Source organism: Myxine glutinosa, chromosome 5, assembly GCF_964187855.1.
Source record: "Myxine glutinosa chromosome 5, kmMyxGlut1.1, whole genome shotgun sequence".
NCBI classification, from domain to species: Eukaryota; Metazoa; Chordata; class Myxini; order Myxiniformes; family Myxinidae; genus Myxine; species Myxine glutinosa.
Window position 1 is genome coordinate 4498537 of NC_136265.1, and position 20003 is coordinate 4518539.

General features: G+C 49.5%; 1 protein-coding gene across 2 annotated transcripts in view; it reads right to left on the minus strand.

Annotated features, from left to right (window-relative positions):
* The window catches only part of UBXN7 (UBX domain protein 7), a 40515-nt gene that overhangs the window by 7236 nt on the left and 13276 nt on the right, over nucleotides 1-20003 (minus strand). For both annotated transcript variants that reach the window (XM_078777509.1, XM_078777508.1), the window contains 6 exons: nucleotides 9937-10058; nucleotides 9636-9782; nucleotides 9449-9539; nucleotides 5767-5861; nucleotides 4790-4871; nucleotides 3063-3212 (listed from right to left, as the gene is read on the minus strand). In XM_078777509.1, coding sequence (XP_078633635.1) covers nucleotides 3063-3212; nucleotides 4790-4871; nucleotides 5767-5861; nucleotides 9449-9539; nucleotides 9636-9782; nucleotides 9937-10058 — 687 coding nt within the window. The remainder of the gene's footprint in view (nucleotides 1-3062; nucleotides 3213-4789; nucleotides 4872-5766; nucleotides 5862-9448; nucleotides 9540-9635; nucleotides 9783-9936; nucleotides 10059-20003) is intronic.

Here is a 20003-nt window from a genome sequence, read left to right on the forward strand (position 1 = left end):
CAAATTGATGATCAGAGATCAAGCCATTGGAGAAGAGGAAAGATTTCATATCTGAAGCAATGATGGATTCCATGACTTTGGTGATAATTGGGAGAAGGCTGATTGGTCTGTAGTTGCTGGGATCTGTTTTTGCACCTTTTTTGTGCAAAGCGGTGATGTTGGCAGATTTCCAAGCAGATGGCAGATGACCTTGAGCAAAAGAGAGGGTGAAGAGAACAGAGAGAGGAAGTGAAAGAGCGGAAGAACAGGATTTTAGGACCCGTGGGCTGATGCCGTCAGGTCCAGTTGCAGAATCAGAGTCGAGGGTTGACAGAAACTTTTCCACCTTGTCAGGAGGAAAGGACACAGAGTCCAGGAGCAGCTGGGTACGACTGGGTACGGTGGGTACAGAGAGGGATGGGTTTGGGACACAGGATTTAGAGGCAAACACAGAGCTGAGGCATTCAGCTTTTTCATGTGCGGAGTCAGCCGTGTGGCCGTTTGACGTGAGGGAGGGGATGGAGGGGGAACAAACACCAGAAACAGATTTGACCAGATGCCACCAGGATTTGGAAGAGGGAGACAGATAAGAGAGTTCGGTCCTGAGAACGGAGAGATATTGTTTCCTGGCTCTCCTGAGGGTGGACACACACTTGTTTCGGGCTTTGTGAAAGGAAATGAGATTTCCTTCCGTTGGATTTGCTTTCCAGGAGACGAAAGCAAGTTGTTTCTGGGCAATAGCCTCACCACAAGATTCCGTGTGCAATGGACGGGAGGAAGGGTATGACAACTGAAGACGAGATGGGATAAATCTGTGCATGAGAGAGAGCAATTTACTTTGGAAGAATTCCCAGGATGAGTTGATGTCAGAGGCGGTAGAGATGGGAGACCAGTCCAGATGGTTGATGGCTGCTTGAAGACCGTGCCGGTTGGCCTGAGTGAAATGCCAGACTCGTCGACGCTGAGGAGGCTCTCTGAGAATGGTCAGAGAGATGTCCACTTTAACAACCACATGATCAGATGAGCCGATTGGAGCAGAAGAAGAGCACCAGACATTTTCAGGGAAGTTAGTCATAACCAAGTCCAGAAGAGAAGATGCTCCGTTGACTGAGATCCGGGTCGGGAAATTGACAGATTGTGTCAGTCCCAGTGAGTCACAGAAGTCCTTTGCTGAAGAGCCATGGCTGGTGAGAGTGGTACCCACACCCAGCCAACTGGCATGGTGACAATTGAAATCACCACATATGAGGAAGAGAGAGTTGGGATGGGTAGATAGAAGTTGCCATATTATCAGACAGCGAGATGTAGATGGAGTCATCACTGTTTGGTGGACGGTACAACACACATATGAACAAAAGGTGGGAGCGAAGGGGAAGCCGTAGCCAAAGGTATTCCTGGGGGTGAGGTGGAGAGAGGGCAGTGCAGGGCGAGTGAGGAAGATAGTTTTTTTTATAAAGATAGCAACCCCACCTCCAGGACGAGGCTCAGGTCTATCATACCGGAGGAGGGAGTAACCTGGGAGAGATACCACGGAATCAGAGACATCATGAAGGAGGAAAGTTTCTGTTAAGCAGATCACGTCTGGTTTGTCAGAAGCCACCTGTATGGAGAGATCAGTCAAGTTTGAGCGAAGGCCCCGGATGTTTGAGGTCCATACTGTTAAAGAAGAGGAACGGGGAGCATCGGATACAGAACAGGGGGGGGGGGGGGGTGCGGTAGGGTAAGATGTGGAAGAGGAGGAAGAGGTAGGGAGAGCTGCTGAAGGTGTGTCAGAGATTTCAGAGATTTCAGAGAGATGTCAGAGATAGCTTGGAGAAAGAGAAGAATGGGGCGGACAAAAGGTTTGATGGTGATTGGGTGAGGCGCAGTGAGGTGTTATTTGAGGAGGGGGAAGAGTGAGGCAGAAGGTTGAGGGAGATGAAGGTGAAAGTTGGAAGGGGGAAGAAGCGGGGAGGACGCTTTGAGGAGGAGGGGTGAGAGGGGAGTCTAGGAGGGGAGGAGCGAGGGAGAGTCTCGGAGGGAAGGGGTGATAGGGAAGATTTGGAGGGGAGGGGCAAGGGGGAAGATTTGAAAGGGATGGGTGATGGGGAAGATTTGGAGGGGAGGGGCAAGGGGGAATATTTGAAAGAGATGGGTGATGGGGAAGATTTGGAGGGGAGGGGCAAGGGGGAATATTTGAAAGAGATGGGTGATGGGGAAGTTTTGGAGGGAAGGGGTGATGGGGAAGTTTTGGAGAGAAGGGGTGATGGGGAAGATTTGGAGGGGAGGGGTGAGATTGGATTTTGAAAAGTGTACGATTAATGAGAAACGAACATTTATTGCAAAATGAGTTTCTTGAGACCTTCGAGTCAAAAATACGTTTGAGGACGCTGAAGGATGGGTGGAGTGCTGGAGAGTTTAGGGAATGTATGAAAGAGGCACTGTAAGAGATGGGTTTTTTTTTTTGGAATGAATAGATTTGGTGAGCAAGTCGAAAGCATCCTTTTATAGAAGAAGAAGAAAAAGGTGTTTTCGTATACGACAGAATACAGTTCTTCAGGGGACAATTTAAACATTTTTTTAACAACGTGATGACGTGATCACGAACAACGTGGTCGAAGAACGAACGAACAAATAACGAACAAACGGATAAGAACAGAGAAGGAAATATTATATTTTTATTTTTATTTTTTGAGTTGAGATTTTAAAACAAGGAAGTATGGGGTGAAAAGACCGGGAAAAAATAGAGCCCGATGGGAATAGAGCCTGTGATTGATGCTGTGAAGAGGAACAGGTTGAGATTGTTTGGTCATGTGTTGAGGAAGGATGAAAGTGACTGGTTGAGAAGAGTGATGGAAATGAATGTAGAAGGAAGTAGAGGACGGGGAAGACCGAGAAAGACTTGGCTAAATATGATGAAGAAGAAATGCGGGCAAGGGGGTTAACAAGGAGAGATGCAGAAAATAGGGCAAAATGGAGAAGATTGTCATGGGGACCGCAAGGCTAACCCCCACTCTAGCAGGGAAAATGGCCTTAAAATGCATGTTGTTGTTGTGCACTCAGGAAGTCGGTTCCACAGGTGAGAGATTATTAAAATATTTTACCTGATTTGACGGACATGGTTTTCACATCTCCAACATCCGCCTGATCCTCCTCGATATTGCTCGGTACATCTTGATTTGCAACTCCAACTTCTGTAGAGTTTCCTGAACATTCTTCCCTTGGCACGCAGTCCGACATTGTGCATTTCACATCTGTTAAGGTGCAAGAGGAACAATGTTAGGGCTATGGCAAAGCAAACTACACAGCACCACCAAACCACTGACCAGCACCACCAAACCACGGAGCACAAGTGAACCACCACACCGAAACCACTACACAGCAACACCAAACCACGGAGCACAAGTGAACCGGCACAACCAAACCACCACACAGCAACACCAAACCATGGAGCACAAGTAAACCGGCACAACCAAACCACCACACAGCAACACCAAACCATGGAGCACAAGTAAACCGGCATACCCAAACGATGACACAGCAACACCAAACCACGGAGCACAAGTGAACCAGCACACCCAAACCACTGACCAGCACCACCAAACCACAGAGCACAAGTGAACCGGCACAACCAAACCACGGCACAGCAACACCAAACCATGGAGCACAAGTGAACCAGCACACCCAAACCATGACACAGCAACACCAAATCATGGGGCACAAGTGAACCGGCATACCCAAACCACGGAGCACAAATGAACCGGCACACCCAAACCACGACACAGCAACACTAAACCACGGAGCACAAATGAACCGGCACATCCAAACCACGACACAGCAACACCAAACCGTGGAGCACAAATGAACTGGCACACCCAAATCACTTTACAGCAACACAAAACCATGGAGCACAAGTGAACCACCACACCGAAACCACTACACAGCAACACCAAACCATGGAGCACAAGTGAACCGGCACACCCAAACCACTGACCAGCACCACTAAACCACAGAGCACAAGTGAACCACCACACTGAAACCACTACACAGCAACACCAAACCTCAGAGCACAAGTGAACCACCACACCAAAACCACGACAGCACCACCAAACCACGGAGCACAAGTGAACCACCACACCCAAACCACGACACAGCACCACAAAACCATGGATCACAAGTGAACCAGTGCACACCCAAACCATGACACAGCACCACCAAACCATGGAGCACAAGTGAACCACCACGCCCAAACCACGACACAGCACCACAAAACCATGGATCACAAGTGAACCAGCACACCCAAACCATGACACAGCACCACCAAACCATGGAGCACGAGTGAACCACCACGCCACCACCAAACCACGGAGCACATGTGAACCACCACACCGAAACCACGACACAGCAACACCATACCATGGAGCACAAGTGAACCGGCACACCCAAACCACGACACAGCACCACTAAACCACGGAGCACAAATGAACCGGCACACCCAAACCACTGCCCAGCACCACTAAACCACGGAGCACAAGTAAACCGGCATACCCAAACCACTGCCTGGCAGATCCAAACCACCGCCAGGGTTCATCCAACCCAACGCCCAGCAAAGCCAAACACCCACTTGGCATAACCACTGTCAAGAGACTGCTTTGGCAGTACCGACACCATGTTGCAGAACTTTGGATAATCAGACAATCTCTCAAAGCACGGCAAGGCACGGCATATGTCCACCAGAGGTTTTCAATGAGTAATACTCAGGTTAGAGAGACAGTTTATCCTACTCTGAGTCCTGTTGTGCAGTCTGACATTTTCATTCATTGAAACCTACCCTCCCATTTGGATTTGGTGAAGCTGGAAGCCGACTTATCACAACTTGTGTCTGCTTGCACAGGTGCAGCTGATTGACTTGGCTTTATGGGAAATTGGGATGGAGAAGGATGGTATCAGTGCATGAGGCCATTTTCCTTTAACAATTCATCATAATGTACAATCACACAATCACACAAACTCATTTTGATTACCAAAACAAACAAACAAACTAGAAAAGCAGAGATTGCAGACCCTTGCCGGGACGTGCTTTCAGTGGTTTTTAAGTCTTTTATGCTAAAACAAATATGGCGGCCGAACCACGTGACCGATGACGTCATCATTATTTTTTTACTCGACCAATTTATCCATAGATGATGCTCAAGGAATTTCATCTTGATCGGATGAAGTTTTGTACTTGACGTCATAATGGAGACACCAATGACATCATCGTTGAAAATGAATGAATGAATGATCGTTTTAAGGCCATTTTCCCCGCTAGAGCGGGGGTTAGCCATGACATCATCGTTAACATATGTTATTCCACATGGAGAGTTCTTTACAATGAGCCATGTCTAAAAAATTTCTATTCAGCGCTTTCGTAGATAGAGGTGCAATTTTTTTTCGGTTTTTCCAAGATGGCGCCCATACAACGTGACCTATGACGTCATAATTATCATTAAAAATTCTACATGTGGAGGTGCACCTCTGGTGAAAATCTACTGTTTCTGTGCGGACAAACAGTTGCAGAGAAAATCATATTTATTCTGTGCGGACAAACAGACAGACAGACAGACACAGACAGACACAGACAGACAGACACTCAAATGCAATGCCCTCTCCTCAGATGAGGGTAAAAATCACAATTGTTCACCAACCAACTTACACGGGTTTGTTTTTCACAGAGATATTCCAAATGTTACATTTTGTTTCAAATGAGCCTCGCTGGCACCAGAGCACAATGTATAACATACAATATAAAATGTATAACCTCCTTACCCTGGCATCAGCAAGATCGTGGTGAGACAGGAAATCGGTTGCAAGGTCAAGAAATGACGTGGGGTCAGAGGCCACAAACTCTGCCAATTTTTCACCTGCACGCAGACAGCATTTTCTATTACTGGTACTCAAAGGCCTCTAATTACCAAGAACAGTCGGTGATAAATATTAACCACAACAAAAGCAAAGATAATTTGGCGAATTTTTAACTTTCATGTGATGCGGCAAGTCAAATTGAGAGGAAAAACAAGCGTTACGCCTAGGTCCCCAGTCGGTGAAGTGATGAGAGTTGACAAAGTGGAAGACGCAAGGCGGCCATCTTGGATTTTGACGTGGCGACCCAATTTTCAATAGCGTTCTCCCTTATACGAAGATACACCCACACACCAGATTAGAAGTTAGTAGTTCGTTTATTTTTCAAGATATTTAGCCTGCAAGGTTCAGACATATATATGGTGGCGGCCATCTTGGATTTTGACGTGGCGACCCAATTTTCAATAGCGTTCTTCCTTATGCCTAGATACACCCACACACCAGATTAGAAGTTGGTACTTCGCTTATTTTTCAAGATATTCCGCTCAACGTTCAGACATACATGGCGGCGGCCATCTTGGATTTTGACGTGGGTTGCACCCAAACACCAAATTCGAATTCGGTCCTTTGCTTAAGCACGTACGCACGCGTTTCCCGCACGGACAGGAAAACCATAGTCCCCCTTTCACTCCGCGGTGCGACGGAGGACAACAAGCCCTCTCTCTCCGACTCTGTCTCCGCCTCAAACCTCCCCGACTCTGTCTCCGCCTCAAACCCCCCCCCCCCGACTCTGTCTCCGCCTCAAACCCCCCCCCGACTCTGTCTCCGCATCAAACCCCCCCCCCCCCCCGACTCTGTCTCCGCATCAAACCCCCCCCGACTCTGTCTCCGCCTCAAACCCCCCCCCCGACTCTGTCTCCGCCTCAAACCACCCCCCCCCGACTCTGTCTCAACCACCCCCCCCCCGACTCTGTCTCCGCCTCAAACCCCCCCCCCCCCGACTCTGTCTCCGCCTCAAACCACCCCCCCCCCCGACTCTGTCTCCGCCTCAACCCCACCCCGACTCTGTCTCCGCCTCAACCCCACCCCGACTCTGTCTCCCGCCTCAAACCCCCCCTCCCCCCCGACTCTGTCTCCGCCTCAAACCCCCCCCCCCGACTCTGTCTCCGCCTCAAACCCCCCCCCCCGGCTCTGTCTCCGCCTCAAACCCCCCCCCCCCGACTCTGTCTCCGCCTCAAACCACCCCCCCCCCCCGACTCTGTCTCTGCCTCAAACCCCCCCGACTCTGTCTCCGCCTCAAACCCCCCCCCCCCCGACTCTGTCTCCGCCTCAAACCCCCCCCCGACTCTGTCTCCGCCTCAAACCACCCCCCCCCCCCGGCTCTGTCTCCGCCTCAAACCCCCCCCCCCCGACTCTGTCCTCCGCCTCAAACCCACCCCCCCCCCCGACTCTGTCTCCGCCTCACACCCCACCCCGACTCTGTCTCCGCCTCAAACCCCCCCGACTCTGTCTCCGCATCAAACCCCCCCCCCGACTCTGTCTCCGCATCAAACCCCCCCCGACTCTGTCTCCCGCCTCAAACCCCCCCCCCCCGACTCTGTCTCCGCCTCAAACCACCCCCCCCGACTCTGTCTCCCGCCTCAAACCACCCCCCCCGACTCTGTCTCCGCCTCAAACCACCCCCCCCCCCGACTCTGTCTCCGCCTCAACCCCACCCCGACTCTGTCTCCGCCTCAAACCCCCCGACTCTGTCTCCGCCCTCAACCCCCCCCACCCCCGACTCTGTCTCCGCCTCAAACCCCCCCCCCCGACTCTGTCTCCGCCTCAAACCCCCCCCCCCCGACTCTGTCTCCGCCTCAAACCCCCCCCGGCTCTGTCTCCGCCTCAAACCCCCCCCCCCGACTCTGTCTCCGCCTCAACCCCCCCCCGACTCCGTCTCCGCCTCAACCCCCCCCCGACTCCGTCTCCGCCTCTAACCCCCCCGACTCCGTCTCCGCCTCTAACCCCCCCCGACTCCATCTCTAACCCCCCGTCTCCGCCTCTAACCCCCCCCCCCCCCCCGACTCCCGTCTCCGCCTCTAACCCCCCCCGACCTCGTCTCCGCCTCTAACCCCCCCCGACTCCGTCTCCGCCTCTAACCCCCCCGACTCCGTCTCCGCCTCTAACCCCCCCCGACTCCGTCTCCGCCTCTAACCCCCCCGACTCCGTCTCCGCCTCTAACCCCCCCCGACTCCGTCTCGCCTCTAACCCCCCCCCCGACTCCGTCTCCGCCTCTAACCCCCCCCCCCCCGACTCCGTCTCCGCCTCTAAACCCCCCCCGACTCCGTCTCCCGCCTCTAACCCCCCCGACTCCGTCTCCGCCTCTAACCCCCCCCCCCCCGACTCCGTCTCCGCCTCTAACCCCCCCCCCCGACTCCGTCTCTAACCCCCCCCCAAACTCCGTCTCCGCCTCTACCCCCCCGACTCCGTCTCCGCCTCTAACCCCCCCTGACTCCGTCTCCGCCTCTAACGCCCCCCCTGACTCCGTCTCCGCCTCTAACCCCCCCCCCGACTCCGTCTCCGCCTCTAACCCCCCCCCCCGACTCTGCCTCTAACCCCCCGACTCCGTCTCCGCCTCTAACCCCCCCCCCCCCCCGACTCGGTCTCCGCCTCTAACCCCCCCGACTCTGTCTCCACCTCTAACCCCCCCCCCCCGACTCTGTCTCCCGCCTCTAACCCCCCCGAGTCTGTCTCCGCCTCTAACCCCCCCTGACTCTGTCTCCGCCTCTAACCCCCCCGACTCTGTCTCCGCTCTCTAACCCCCCCCCCCCGACTCTGTCTCCCGCCTCTAACCCCCCCCCCCCGACCTCTGTCTCCGCCTCTAACCCCCCCCCCCGACTCTGTCTCCGCCTCTAACCCCCCCGACTGTCTCCGCCTCTAACCCACCCGAACCGTCCCCCGACCCATCCCCGACTCTAGTCCCCCGACTTTAACCCCCAACTGTCTCCGACTCTAACCCCCGACTCTAACCCCCGACTTTAACCCCCCACTCTAACCCCCCACTCTAACCCCCACTCTAACCCCCCACTCTAACCCCTCACTCTAACCCCCCACTACAACCCCCCACCCTAACCCCACCGTAGCCCCGTCTTCATGAAGGTGGGGGTACACCATTCTGGATGTCAGAGATCTCCATAGTAATACACAGCAATGTCAATCGGTCTATAGTAATATGACACAAGCAGAAGGTAGAGCCCGAGTTGAACCCACCCACAACTCTATAAAAGCATGAAAATAACTGTTTTGAATCAACTGTTCACGTTTTTGCTTGACATTGAAAAAAACGCTCTATAGGAATTTCCACTCATTTGGCGATTTATGGAAGACAGTGGACAATTTCCTCAGTGATTTGTTATAGCAAATGGCCTACAATGCTACACCGTCAAATGCAAGCGACATTTCTCTCACAGCTCAACAATTGTGTTTCCCTTCACTTGGAACATTTTCATTTGCATGAAGCAGCCAAATGTAAATCGCTAATCCAACCAGTCGCATCATGACGGTGAACTAATGACATTTGAGGGTACAGCATCGTTGGGAATCATCATGAACTTGAAACCCGAGACTCGCCTGCACATTTGCTCGTTTCCACGAGCCTCGAAAAGCAAACCTGTAGCGGGTTCCAATATGGAAATGTGCGGGAGAGAAGAAACTTTATAAAACTGGCAGAAACGTTCCCCTTCCTCGGTATCTCTGTACACCTACAGGAGGTATAGAGGGAGAGAGACAACAAGGAAATCACAACTCCAGGTTTTAAAATGCCAATGCTTTCACCTCTACCTGAATCCTGCCGTTACCTGCCAGAAAACAAAGTGTTCCTTCAGTGCCTCCTTTACGCTGCTTGCGCTCCATACATCTCGATTCAAACATTGGGAGGAAAAGTCACTGGCATCCTGGATATTCACGAGCAGCCAGCAATGTCTCTGCTCGGCAGCCAAACGAGCCTGGACATGGAGCACGGGGGAGTGAGATATGGGAGAGCACAGCACCGCAGGTTCACAGACACTGTAAATGTGTCGTAATAATTTTTTACTTTGAATCAACTTTGCAGTTATTCAATAATTAATCATCGAACACAAACATCGAACATAAACCTACCGACATAAATCCTCCTCTGTGTATAAGTTCTACTGGTGGCCGGAACAAGTCAGCGAGGCTTCGCCTTTCACCAGTTACACCTCCTCCAGAAAACCCTCCTGATGCGCTGACAGCTGCCATCGCTGGGGTAAGTGGGCAATCAGAAGCACAGGTCTTTCATTATTATGCTGTGTATATGTACTACATACAGTCAGACCCCGGCATTTGTGGGGGATACGTTCCTGGAAAATGCCATGAATGTTGGAACTGCCAATGTGGGAGCATTGCTTCAATGGGTAAAAGGGGGGGATAGGTTCGCAGCAGTTCTGGAATCGTGGAAAATCCATGAACGTTGAAGAAAATCCCGCGAATGTCGAGGAAAATCCCGCGAATGTCGAGGAAAATCCCGCGAATGTCGAGGAAAATCCCGCGAATGTCGAGGAAAATCCCGCGAATGTCGAGGAAAATCCCGCGAATGTCGAGGAAAATCCTGCGAATGTCGAGGAAAATCCTGCGAATGTCGAGGAAAATCCCGCGAATGTCGAGGAAAATCCCGCGAATGCCATGAATGTCAAGGAAAATCCCACGAATGTCAAGGAAAAAATCCCATGAACATTGAGGAAAATCCACAAATGACGAGGAAAACCCACGAATGCTGAGGAATATCCCCGAATGCCGAGAAAAATCAACGAATGCCGAGGAAAATCCACGAATGCCGAGGAAAATCCACGAATGCTGTGCCATTGTTTCAATGAAGAAAAAAAAAGGGAGATACGGTTATAGTTTCCCTGTAGTTCCCGATTCATGAAAAAGGCCGCAAATGGCAACAGCGCAAAAGTCTGGGAATTGTTTCAATGGGGAAAGGTTATAGGTCCCTGGCAGTTCTCGATTCATAAGGGGTTTTTTAAAAATTGAAAACGTTCTCGACCACAAATGCACATGATTACAGTATCATGAAAAAAAAAACAAGAGAAAAATGACCACAGTGTGGTCACCAGCTGCGACGTGTAGAATCATGAGGATATCCATTGCAATATGCGCTACCAAATGCGACCATTCATTAAATTATACGCATGCACTAGTGTCTTTTTGTCTTTCAGCTAAATTTATTCTGGTTTCTTCAAACAAATCGCGATTTTAGTCCACGATGTTCTTACCTCATACCAACGCACGTCCGAGTGTATGCGCATGCGCTATTCAATAATTACACCAAATTTGTGTCAAGTTCTGTGAAACGAGATTGATATGAAAACATTCATGTTGTCTTTGTTGCTAAATTTATTCTGGTTTCTTCAAACAAATCACGATTTTAGTCTGCGATGTTCTTACCTCATACCAACACACGTCCTAGTGTATGTGCATGCACTATTCAAAAAGGCACCCCAACAACAACAACAACGCGGTCCTCTCATAGAGCTGCTCGTCGCAGCTTTAACAAAAAAAAAAAAAAAAAAACCAACAACACCAAGTACCGTTTCCGATTTATTGAAGGAATGCGCTTACACTTTATTAAAAGTGCTTAACCAGCTTAACCATACCGTACCATGAAACTAAAAAAAACCACCAACACCAGGTACCATTTCAATTCTTTATGCCTCTGCCAACGAAGTCGCCGGAGGCATTATGTTTTACCATTTAACAAACACATGCAAATTTTCAAATGATGATGAAGAATTAAAATACTGTCGCATGATTGCCCCTCGGTTAAGACCGGGGAATCGCGGATGGAAACGAGCTTCAACTCCGAGGCGACGTTCAATGGCGGATTTGCTATAAATGTGTGGGAGGAAGAAGGAAAGAGGAAGAAATGGCGAGATTTACCTGACGGTCTGCACGCGTCTTCAATCTGAGGGAAATAATTCAAACTGAACACGGATTTCGAAGAGAAAGGGAAAATAATAAAAGGTTTATTTAAAAGAACTATTCGGACAAGGAAACGCGACAATAAAAATTAAATCCTAAATTGGGATGTCCCCACACCTCACTTCAAATGCAGAACGAATGGAAGGGATAAATAAAATAAAATGTTGTGCTTGTGGATGTGAGCTTAACTCAGTCTGGCAATGTCTGGGATCGTCTCGCTCGATTGCTTCGTCCGACGTAACTGCGGTCGGCGGGAAGTAGGCCTCGTTCCGCCCCTGTTCGCACTCCACCAGGCCCACGGGCGCCACTGCACCCATACCTCGTGTCCCCGTGTGATCGTTCACGAGGTCCGTGCGTGAATGCCTGGTAAGAGAATCGTCGGCGCGCCAACGTCCTTCCAATGTCCAACGAGCGATGGTCCAAACGGGACGAGGTCCAACACAAGAGAAGGTCCAGTGCAAAGGGACAGTCCAGTGCAAGAGGGCAAAGGGAAGAGATCCAAAGCAGAGGGGCAGTCCAACGCAAGAGGGCAAAGGGAAGAGCAAGGCGGAGGCGAAGACAGGCAGAGGCGGAGAGAGAAAATGTCGGTCAGCGAGTCGTTTTACTGGTGGTCTTCTGACGTCACTCTCAATCTCTCCCAATCAGTGCATCGTTTCTTGGTGGTCTTTCGCGCCTTCTCACGTCACCGGCGCTTGTCCTTCAATCAGCGCGTCGCATGTTGTGGCTCTTTCGCGCCTTCCTCACTGATTGGCCGAGGTGTCATTGGTCGGTGGCCAATCAGTCTGCCGCTTCCTTCCAGTCATGTCATCTGCCCATCAAACCCTTGGTGTCAATCCATCACGCGGTGGGCCTGGCCTCAGCCTGCCTTGTACGATGTTTGCCTGCCATGGTGTCGTTGTACGCGGCCGCTTCCTGTCAGTCCTTTTGGTCAGTCATTGTGAGGGGGGGGGGGGGGGGGGGTGAGGGAGGGTTATTGATTAATGTGTGCGCTAATGGGGCCGAGCTAATGCGTGTGATGTGCTGCCATACGGGACAAAGGGATTGATCACAGAGGTTTCACATACAATGGAGTCTTATCCTTATTCCCTAGAACTATTTATCATCGGATCATCACAGGTACACACTTAATCCGACATTGGGTCTAGACAGGTCGTCTACTTATTTACATCGAGATGGTTCGAGCTACCAACAACAACCGAAGCATGATACCTAGACAGATGTACCTAAATCTATATATGCCCCAAGCCCCAAAATTCATAACAATAGTGAACTCCTCAAAATCTGAAGACGACCCAAATGAGCGGCTGAAGAGTCGTGCACTGAGGGAGAGGCAGGTGAGGATGCAGGTGAGGTCGCTGAGTTGTGCACTGAGGTAGGCAGGACAAGCAGGATAGGAGGGTGCTGATGGTCTTTAGGTGGAGGGACCAGGGCGGAAGAAATGTGTGATGGAGAGCTGTCTGGCAGATCGCCGTCGGTTTCCATGCAGCTCTTTGTCGGGGAGCAGCACGTCATCCAACCCACTCTTAAGTTTGAGGTAACACTCCATGACCGGGTCGGTGGCTTGCACTCTGTCAGCAATTGCCTGCAAGTTCTGCAGCACCGCACCCAGGACACCAACCGTTAGGTTGGACCTTGGATGGTGTCAAAGAATAACCACTTCAAGTAGGTTCAGAGTAAAAATTTATTGATCACATAGTTGGAACATCAAAAGGAAGATAAATATGTGCACTGAGAAAATGATACACACACTCATGTCGTATGAAGACATCTCCGATTTGGTTCTAGGAGCCGTTAGAATATATACACTTTGCTTTGAAGGCTGAGGCGATTGATAAGAAACAGATGTATGCCCTTGCACGGGGCTCCGATCTGATAAAGGGGAGTGAACTCACAAAACAAATACTGTGGACATTAAAGTTTAGACAGTGAGAAGATTAATTAATATGCTAGAAAAAAAAAAGATATTTCAGATAAAAAAGACATTTCAGATACAAAAGCATCTATCTATAATTCCAGTAATCTCTGTATGTCTGTGTGTTTGTCTGTGTGTTTGTCGTTTGTCTGTGACCGCTGTTTCTCGACAACCACGGGTCCAATATACTTGAAACTTGCCAGGTATATTGCTGGGGACCCGAGGATGTGCCTTTTCAAGGTTTCATATTAATCGGACAAGTAGTTACCGAGCTATGGCGATTTATTTACCAAACTCCGCAAGCCGTTCGCTTTGGACCAAACCATTTCATGTAAATAGAGGGGGGGGGGGGATTGTCACCGTACTCGCAAGCCGTTCGCTTTGGCTTTGCGAATGGACCAAACCATTTCATGTAAATAGAGGGGGGGGGATTGTCACCGTACTCGCAAGCCGTTCGCTTTGGCTTTGCGAATGGACCAAACCATTTCATGTAAATAGAGGGGGGGGATATAATTTTAGATATATATATAGTACGGGCATGCCCTAGTATTTAAAACTATGAGAGCCATAGTAGGGAGTCAGTTCTCACTGCAAGGAAGCCAATAAGAGGGTAAGTTATGACTCCAGATGTCCACATGTAGAAAAGGTGAATTGAAGGGTGCACCTTCTTGCAGATTATAGCATGCCCTTTTACAAGGACCAGTACAGTTACGAATAAGAATGTGTGCATGGTGTCTCGACATGTCGTCTCAAAAGTATAATTTTAACAAAATTAAAACATTAATCTGCAGTATCTGTGCTTATCAAGTATTTGCAATAAATATAGGACGACTCAAAAATACTTCAACAATGGCCTCTCCCTCCTTATCCTCATCACTGCCCGCCTCCTCCTCCGCAAAAATCTTGGTAATGGTATCCTCTCTTTCCTCTCTTGGTGAGGTTGGCGTCATGCCAGGCGATAAGATCCTCCAACTACTCAGGCTGCATGTCGTCAAATCCTTACCCTCATACCTGCTATGCCAAACAAACAATCAGATGCCTCTCCTCCGTGTTGTCTGGAAATCCTGTGAAGTTTTTCACTGCCTCTGGCCACAGGTTGTGCCAGCACGTGTTGATGGTGGAGGCTCTCACCTCATCCAGAAACTTATTGATGGTGCTAATGCAGTGGGCAATGTTGAAATCTTTCCAACACTGCTGACGGTGAGCCCTGGGTCAAACTCCATCGCATCCAAAATGCCCCAAAAGGTGCAGCAGGTATAATAAGTTTTCAATGTGGAGATTACACCTTGGTCCAGCGGCTTTATCAGGGAGTTGGCGTTGGGCGGCAAGAAGATCACCTTGACGTTCGGGTGAGCTACGTCCAAGTCTGTGGGGGAGGCCAAGATCATTGTCGACGAGCAGGAGAACCTTGAACGCAAGGTTTTTTTTCCGCCAGATACCTCTCCACCGAAGGGACAAAACCAGTATGAAAACAGCCCATGAGGATTGCTGCAGTCACCCACACCTTCCTGTTGAACCTCCATGACATGGTCAGCATTTCTTTGTTCTTGCCCTTGAAAACACGCAGGTTCAGGAAATGGTACAACATCATGGGTTTCATCATACAGTCCTATTTTGTGTTTGCACAGAGGAGAACAGATACCAGGTCCTTGGTGACTTTGAACCCCGATGCCGTTCCCTCACGCTTCAAGATGAAAGTTCTCATTGGCATCTATTTCCAAAAGAATCCAGTCATGTCTGCGTTGAAGACCTGCTCTCGTAGGTATCTCTTCTCGTCTATCAGCCTCGCGAGTTGAGTAGGGTACGCTTTTGGTCCACGACTGGTCCAGCGTCATGGTCCACAGAGGCACGCTTCCCTCTGAGCTTGTGAACCTTACATTTTTAAGACCGTACCACTCCTTCAAGCAGTGAAACCATCCCCTACTTACTGTGATGAAGTAGGGCTCCTGATGCCGTCATCACTCAGCGCACCATTCATGCTCGCACCACCCATGCCAACCAGATGCTCGTAAATAAGTTTTGCCTTTGAACCAATTAGAGGTCCACTCAAAGGCATGTTATTCTGTGAGTTGTCCTCCATCCATATGCTGAGAGCCTTCTCCATCCTTTCAATATGGACGTCCCGGACCTGCATGACCACCTTGGTGCTCGGTACAGCGCTCGCCAAAACACTATCTCGGATTGGCTTCTCATTCTTCCGCATGTAGCAAACGGTGGATTTGTTGACGCCATAATGCCTGCCCACAGAGGCCGCTCTCCCTCTCCCGCTCTCTCTCTCTCTCTCCCGACATCCCATTAAGCTATGTTCACAGTGTGAATGGTGGGACATCCCATGAAGCTATATTTACAGTACAAATGCTGGGCCATCCCATGAAGCTATATTTACAGTGCAAATGGTGGGCCATCCCACGACGATATGTTTACAGTGTGAATGGTGGGATATCCTGTGAAGCTATGTTTACAGTGTGAATGGTAGAACATCCCACGAAGATGTTTACCGTGTGAATGGTGGGATATCCCACGCAGCTATGTTTATAGTATGAATGGTGGGATATCCCATTAGGCTGTTTGCAGTGTGAATGGTGGGACATCCCATGGAGCTATGTTTGCAGTGTGAATGGTGGGATATCCCATGAAGCTATGTTTACAGTGTGAATGGTGGGATATCCCATGAAGCTATGTTTGTCGTGTGAATGGTGGGATATCCCATGAAGCTATGTTTACAGTGTGAATGGTCGGACATCCCATGAAGCTATGTTTACAGTGTGAATGGTCGGACATCCCATGAAGCTATATTTACAGTTTAAATGGTGGGACATCCCATGAAGCTATGTTAACAGTGTGAATGGCAGGACATCCCATGGAGCTAAATTTAGTGTGAATGGTGGGATATCCCACAAAGCTATGTTTATTGTACGAATGGTGGGATATCCCACGAAGATATGTTTACAGTGTGAATTGTTAGGATATCCCATGAAGGTGCACTACATGGCCAAAAGTATGTGGACACCCGAACATCTCATTCAAAAATGATGGACATTAATATGGAGTTGGTCCCCCCCTTTGCTGCAACAACAGCCTCCACTCTTCTGGGAAGGCTTTTCCACTAGATGTTGGAACATTGCTGTGGACATTTGCTTCGATTTAGCCGCAAGAGCATTAGTGAGGTCGGGCACTGATGTTGGGATCGATTAGGCCTGGCTTGCAGTCTGCGTTCCAATTCATCCCATAGGTGTTCGATGGGGCTGAGGTCAGGGCTCCGTGCAGGCCAGTCAAGTTCTTCCACACCGATCGACAAAGCATTTCTGTATGGACTTCGCTTTGTGCACAGGGGCATTGTCATGATGAAACAGAAAAGGGCCTTCCCCAAACTGTTGCCACAAAGTTAGAAGCACACAATCATCTAGAATGTCATTGTATGCTGTAGCGTTAAGATTTCCCTTCACTGGAACTAAGGGGCCTAGCCCGAACCATGAAAAACAGCCCCAGACCATTATTCCTCCTCCACCAAATTTACAGTTGGCACTATACATTCCGGCAGGTAGCGTTCTCCTGGCATCCGCCAAACCCAGACTCGTCCGTCGGACTGCCAGATGGTGAAGCGTGATTCATCACTCCAGAGAATGCGTTTTTACTGCTCCGGAGTCCAATGGTGGCGAGCTTTACACCACTCCAGGCGACGCTTGGCATTTCGCATGGTGATCTTAGGCTTGTGTGCGGCTGCTCGGCCATGGAAACCCATTTCATGAAGCTCCCGAAGAACAGTTGTTGTGCCGACGTTGCTTCCAGAGGCAGATTGGAACTCGGTAGTGAGTGTTGCAACTGAGGACAGACGTTTTTTATGCGCTATGCACTTCAGCACTCGGCGGTCCCGTTCTGCGAGCTTGTGTGAACTACCACTTCGTGGCTGATCTGTTGTTGCTCCGAGAGGTTTCCACTTCACAATAACAGCACTTACAGTTGATTGGGGCAGCTCTAGTAGGGCAGAAATTTGATGAACTGACTTGTTGGAAAGGTGGCATCCTTTGACGGTGCCACGTTGAAAGTCAGTGAGTTCTTCAGTACGGCCCATTCGACTGCCAATGTGTGTCTATGGAGATTGCATGGCTGTTTGCTTGATTATATATACCTGTCAGCAATGGGTGTGGCTGAAATAGCCACAAAGCTATGTTAACAGTGTGAATGGTGGGATATCCCATAAAACTATGTTTATGGTGTGAATGGTGGGACATCCCGTGAAGCTCGCTTATCGCACATATAAAATATTTTTATGTGGCCACGAACATAGAAGCAGGTCAAAGGAGAACATAAAGAACATATTACATATACAGTATATTGTTATGTCGGTGGGGTATGGATTACCTTAGAACAGGTAGGATGTATAAATTAACAAGCTCCGGGTGTCGGGTAAGAACTATCACCATGTAGCCGGTTTTGTTGAGCCGGTTGTCGCGTAAGAGTGAATAATTGTGGCCATATGAGGATGGCCCTTGTGTTAACTAGTTGTAGGGATTATGTTAATATGCCCCTATTCGTCAAACCTCAGTGATCTATCCTTTATCCTTTTTGGCACCGCACCGTAAACACCAGTAGGAAATGGCCATTAAACCACACTAAATAACAATAAAAACCACCAGGAAGCCAGGACATTGAGCGCTGCCGCTAATTAAACCATTGCGAAGCACACATCGAAGTCGAGCAGGCCGAAGACGCCCCGAGGAGCCGTGATTGGCCAGGGCGGAGTAAGAAGGCACTCACTGATTGGTGGAGAGAAGGGCAAGCAAGAAGCGGCGCGCTGATTGGTGGAGAGAAGGGCGAGCAAAAAGCGGCGCGCTGATTGGTGGATAGCTGGACAATGTAGTGGTAGCCTGCAGGCATTGGTGGAGAGGCATAGATGATGTCATGAGACGGTCGTTAAGAGAAGACTCTCTGACAGACATTTTCTCTTGCTCTTGTCTTTTGCCCTCGACGACCTCTTGCTTCTTCTCCCTCACGCTCTTGTGCCTGTTCACGCTCCGGACCTCGCGAGCGATTGTGCGTGGGGGACGGGCTCCAGGAAGCGATCGGACCGACTGAGTTCAGAGACGCCATCGGGAGACGTGCAGAGGCAGCAGGAACAGCCGCGGCCCAAGAACTGCGGTTCTCCGCGTGGACGAGGGCGGCTTGCCGCTGGAACACCACGAGGCTGGGGTGAGCGAGACACCCGGTGAGGCCTAGCAGCGTGAGAGCGAGGCGGACTGAGGCCTACTTCCCGCCAAGGCAGGGACCGCGTCTGGATTCCCGCGCAGGAACGGGGCCTGCGACGGGTCTTGGCGAGGTGCCAGGACAGCCGATTGAGCTAAGTGCACGATAACCCACACTTATTTTATTTTCCAGTTTATTTTCATCCTTTGTCTGTGTGCAAGTCTGGTGTGGGGGACGTCCCGTTTATGATTATAGTTAGCGCGCATTTTCTTGTAATCGGTATTTTTCATTTAATAAACCCTTTCGTTATTTTCTGTACATTTATAAATCAGTTTTGTTCGAGTTATTTTCCGCAGGTTCGGGAACCGCCGGCGGGACCACAGGTAAGCTCTTCGGCTTCCTTTTCTTCTCTTTCTTCCTCCAGCGTGTATATATATATATATATATATATATATATATATATATATATATATATATAGATATATATATATATATATATATATATATATGTGTATATAGGTATGTAGGTATGTGTATGTATGTGTATGTGTGTGTGTGTGTGTGTGTGTGTGTGTTATTCCCACATGTGGGTGGGCCTCAGTAGATGGAACGGGGATCTCCTGGGTGTCAAAGTATCCATCTCCGTCAGCATGTGTGTTTGTGTGTGCGTACATATATACAAGCACGTGCATGCATCCATGTGTGTGTGCATTTGTGTGCATACAATATATGTGCAATCTGGCATGCACAAGGCATACAGACATGCGTACACAATAGGGTGGCCCTTAAACGGTGTGAAATTTTTAAAATGTTAATTTGAATGTTCTCATGGCCTAAATGTGATCCATTTGGGATAGAAACACTGCAGTCATAGTGTTTTCATACAAGTCTGTTTATATTTAGAGGTAGTCCAGGCACCTTCAAGAATCAAGATTTTATATATAGAGAGCACACAACAAAATATACTACTGTTCAAATACACTTCTTAAAGTTCTTTTCATTTCTCATTCGATTTAACATTCCTGATGTTATTATATTTCCTGATATTATATTAGTTTCTAGTCAAGGAAGGTTCTCACCAACATAAGTCATATCATTGCTGCCTGATTTTAGCCAATGCTGCTTTCCG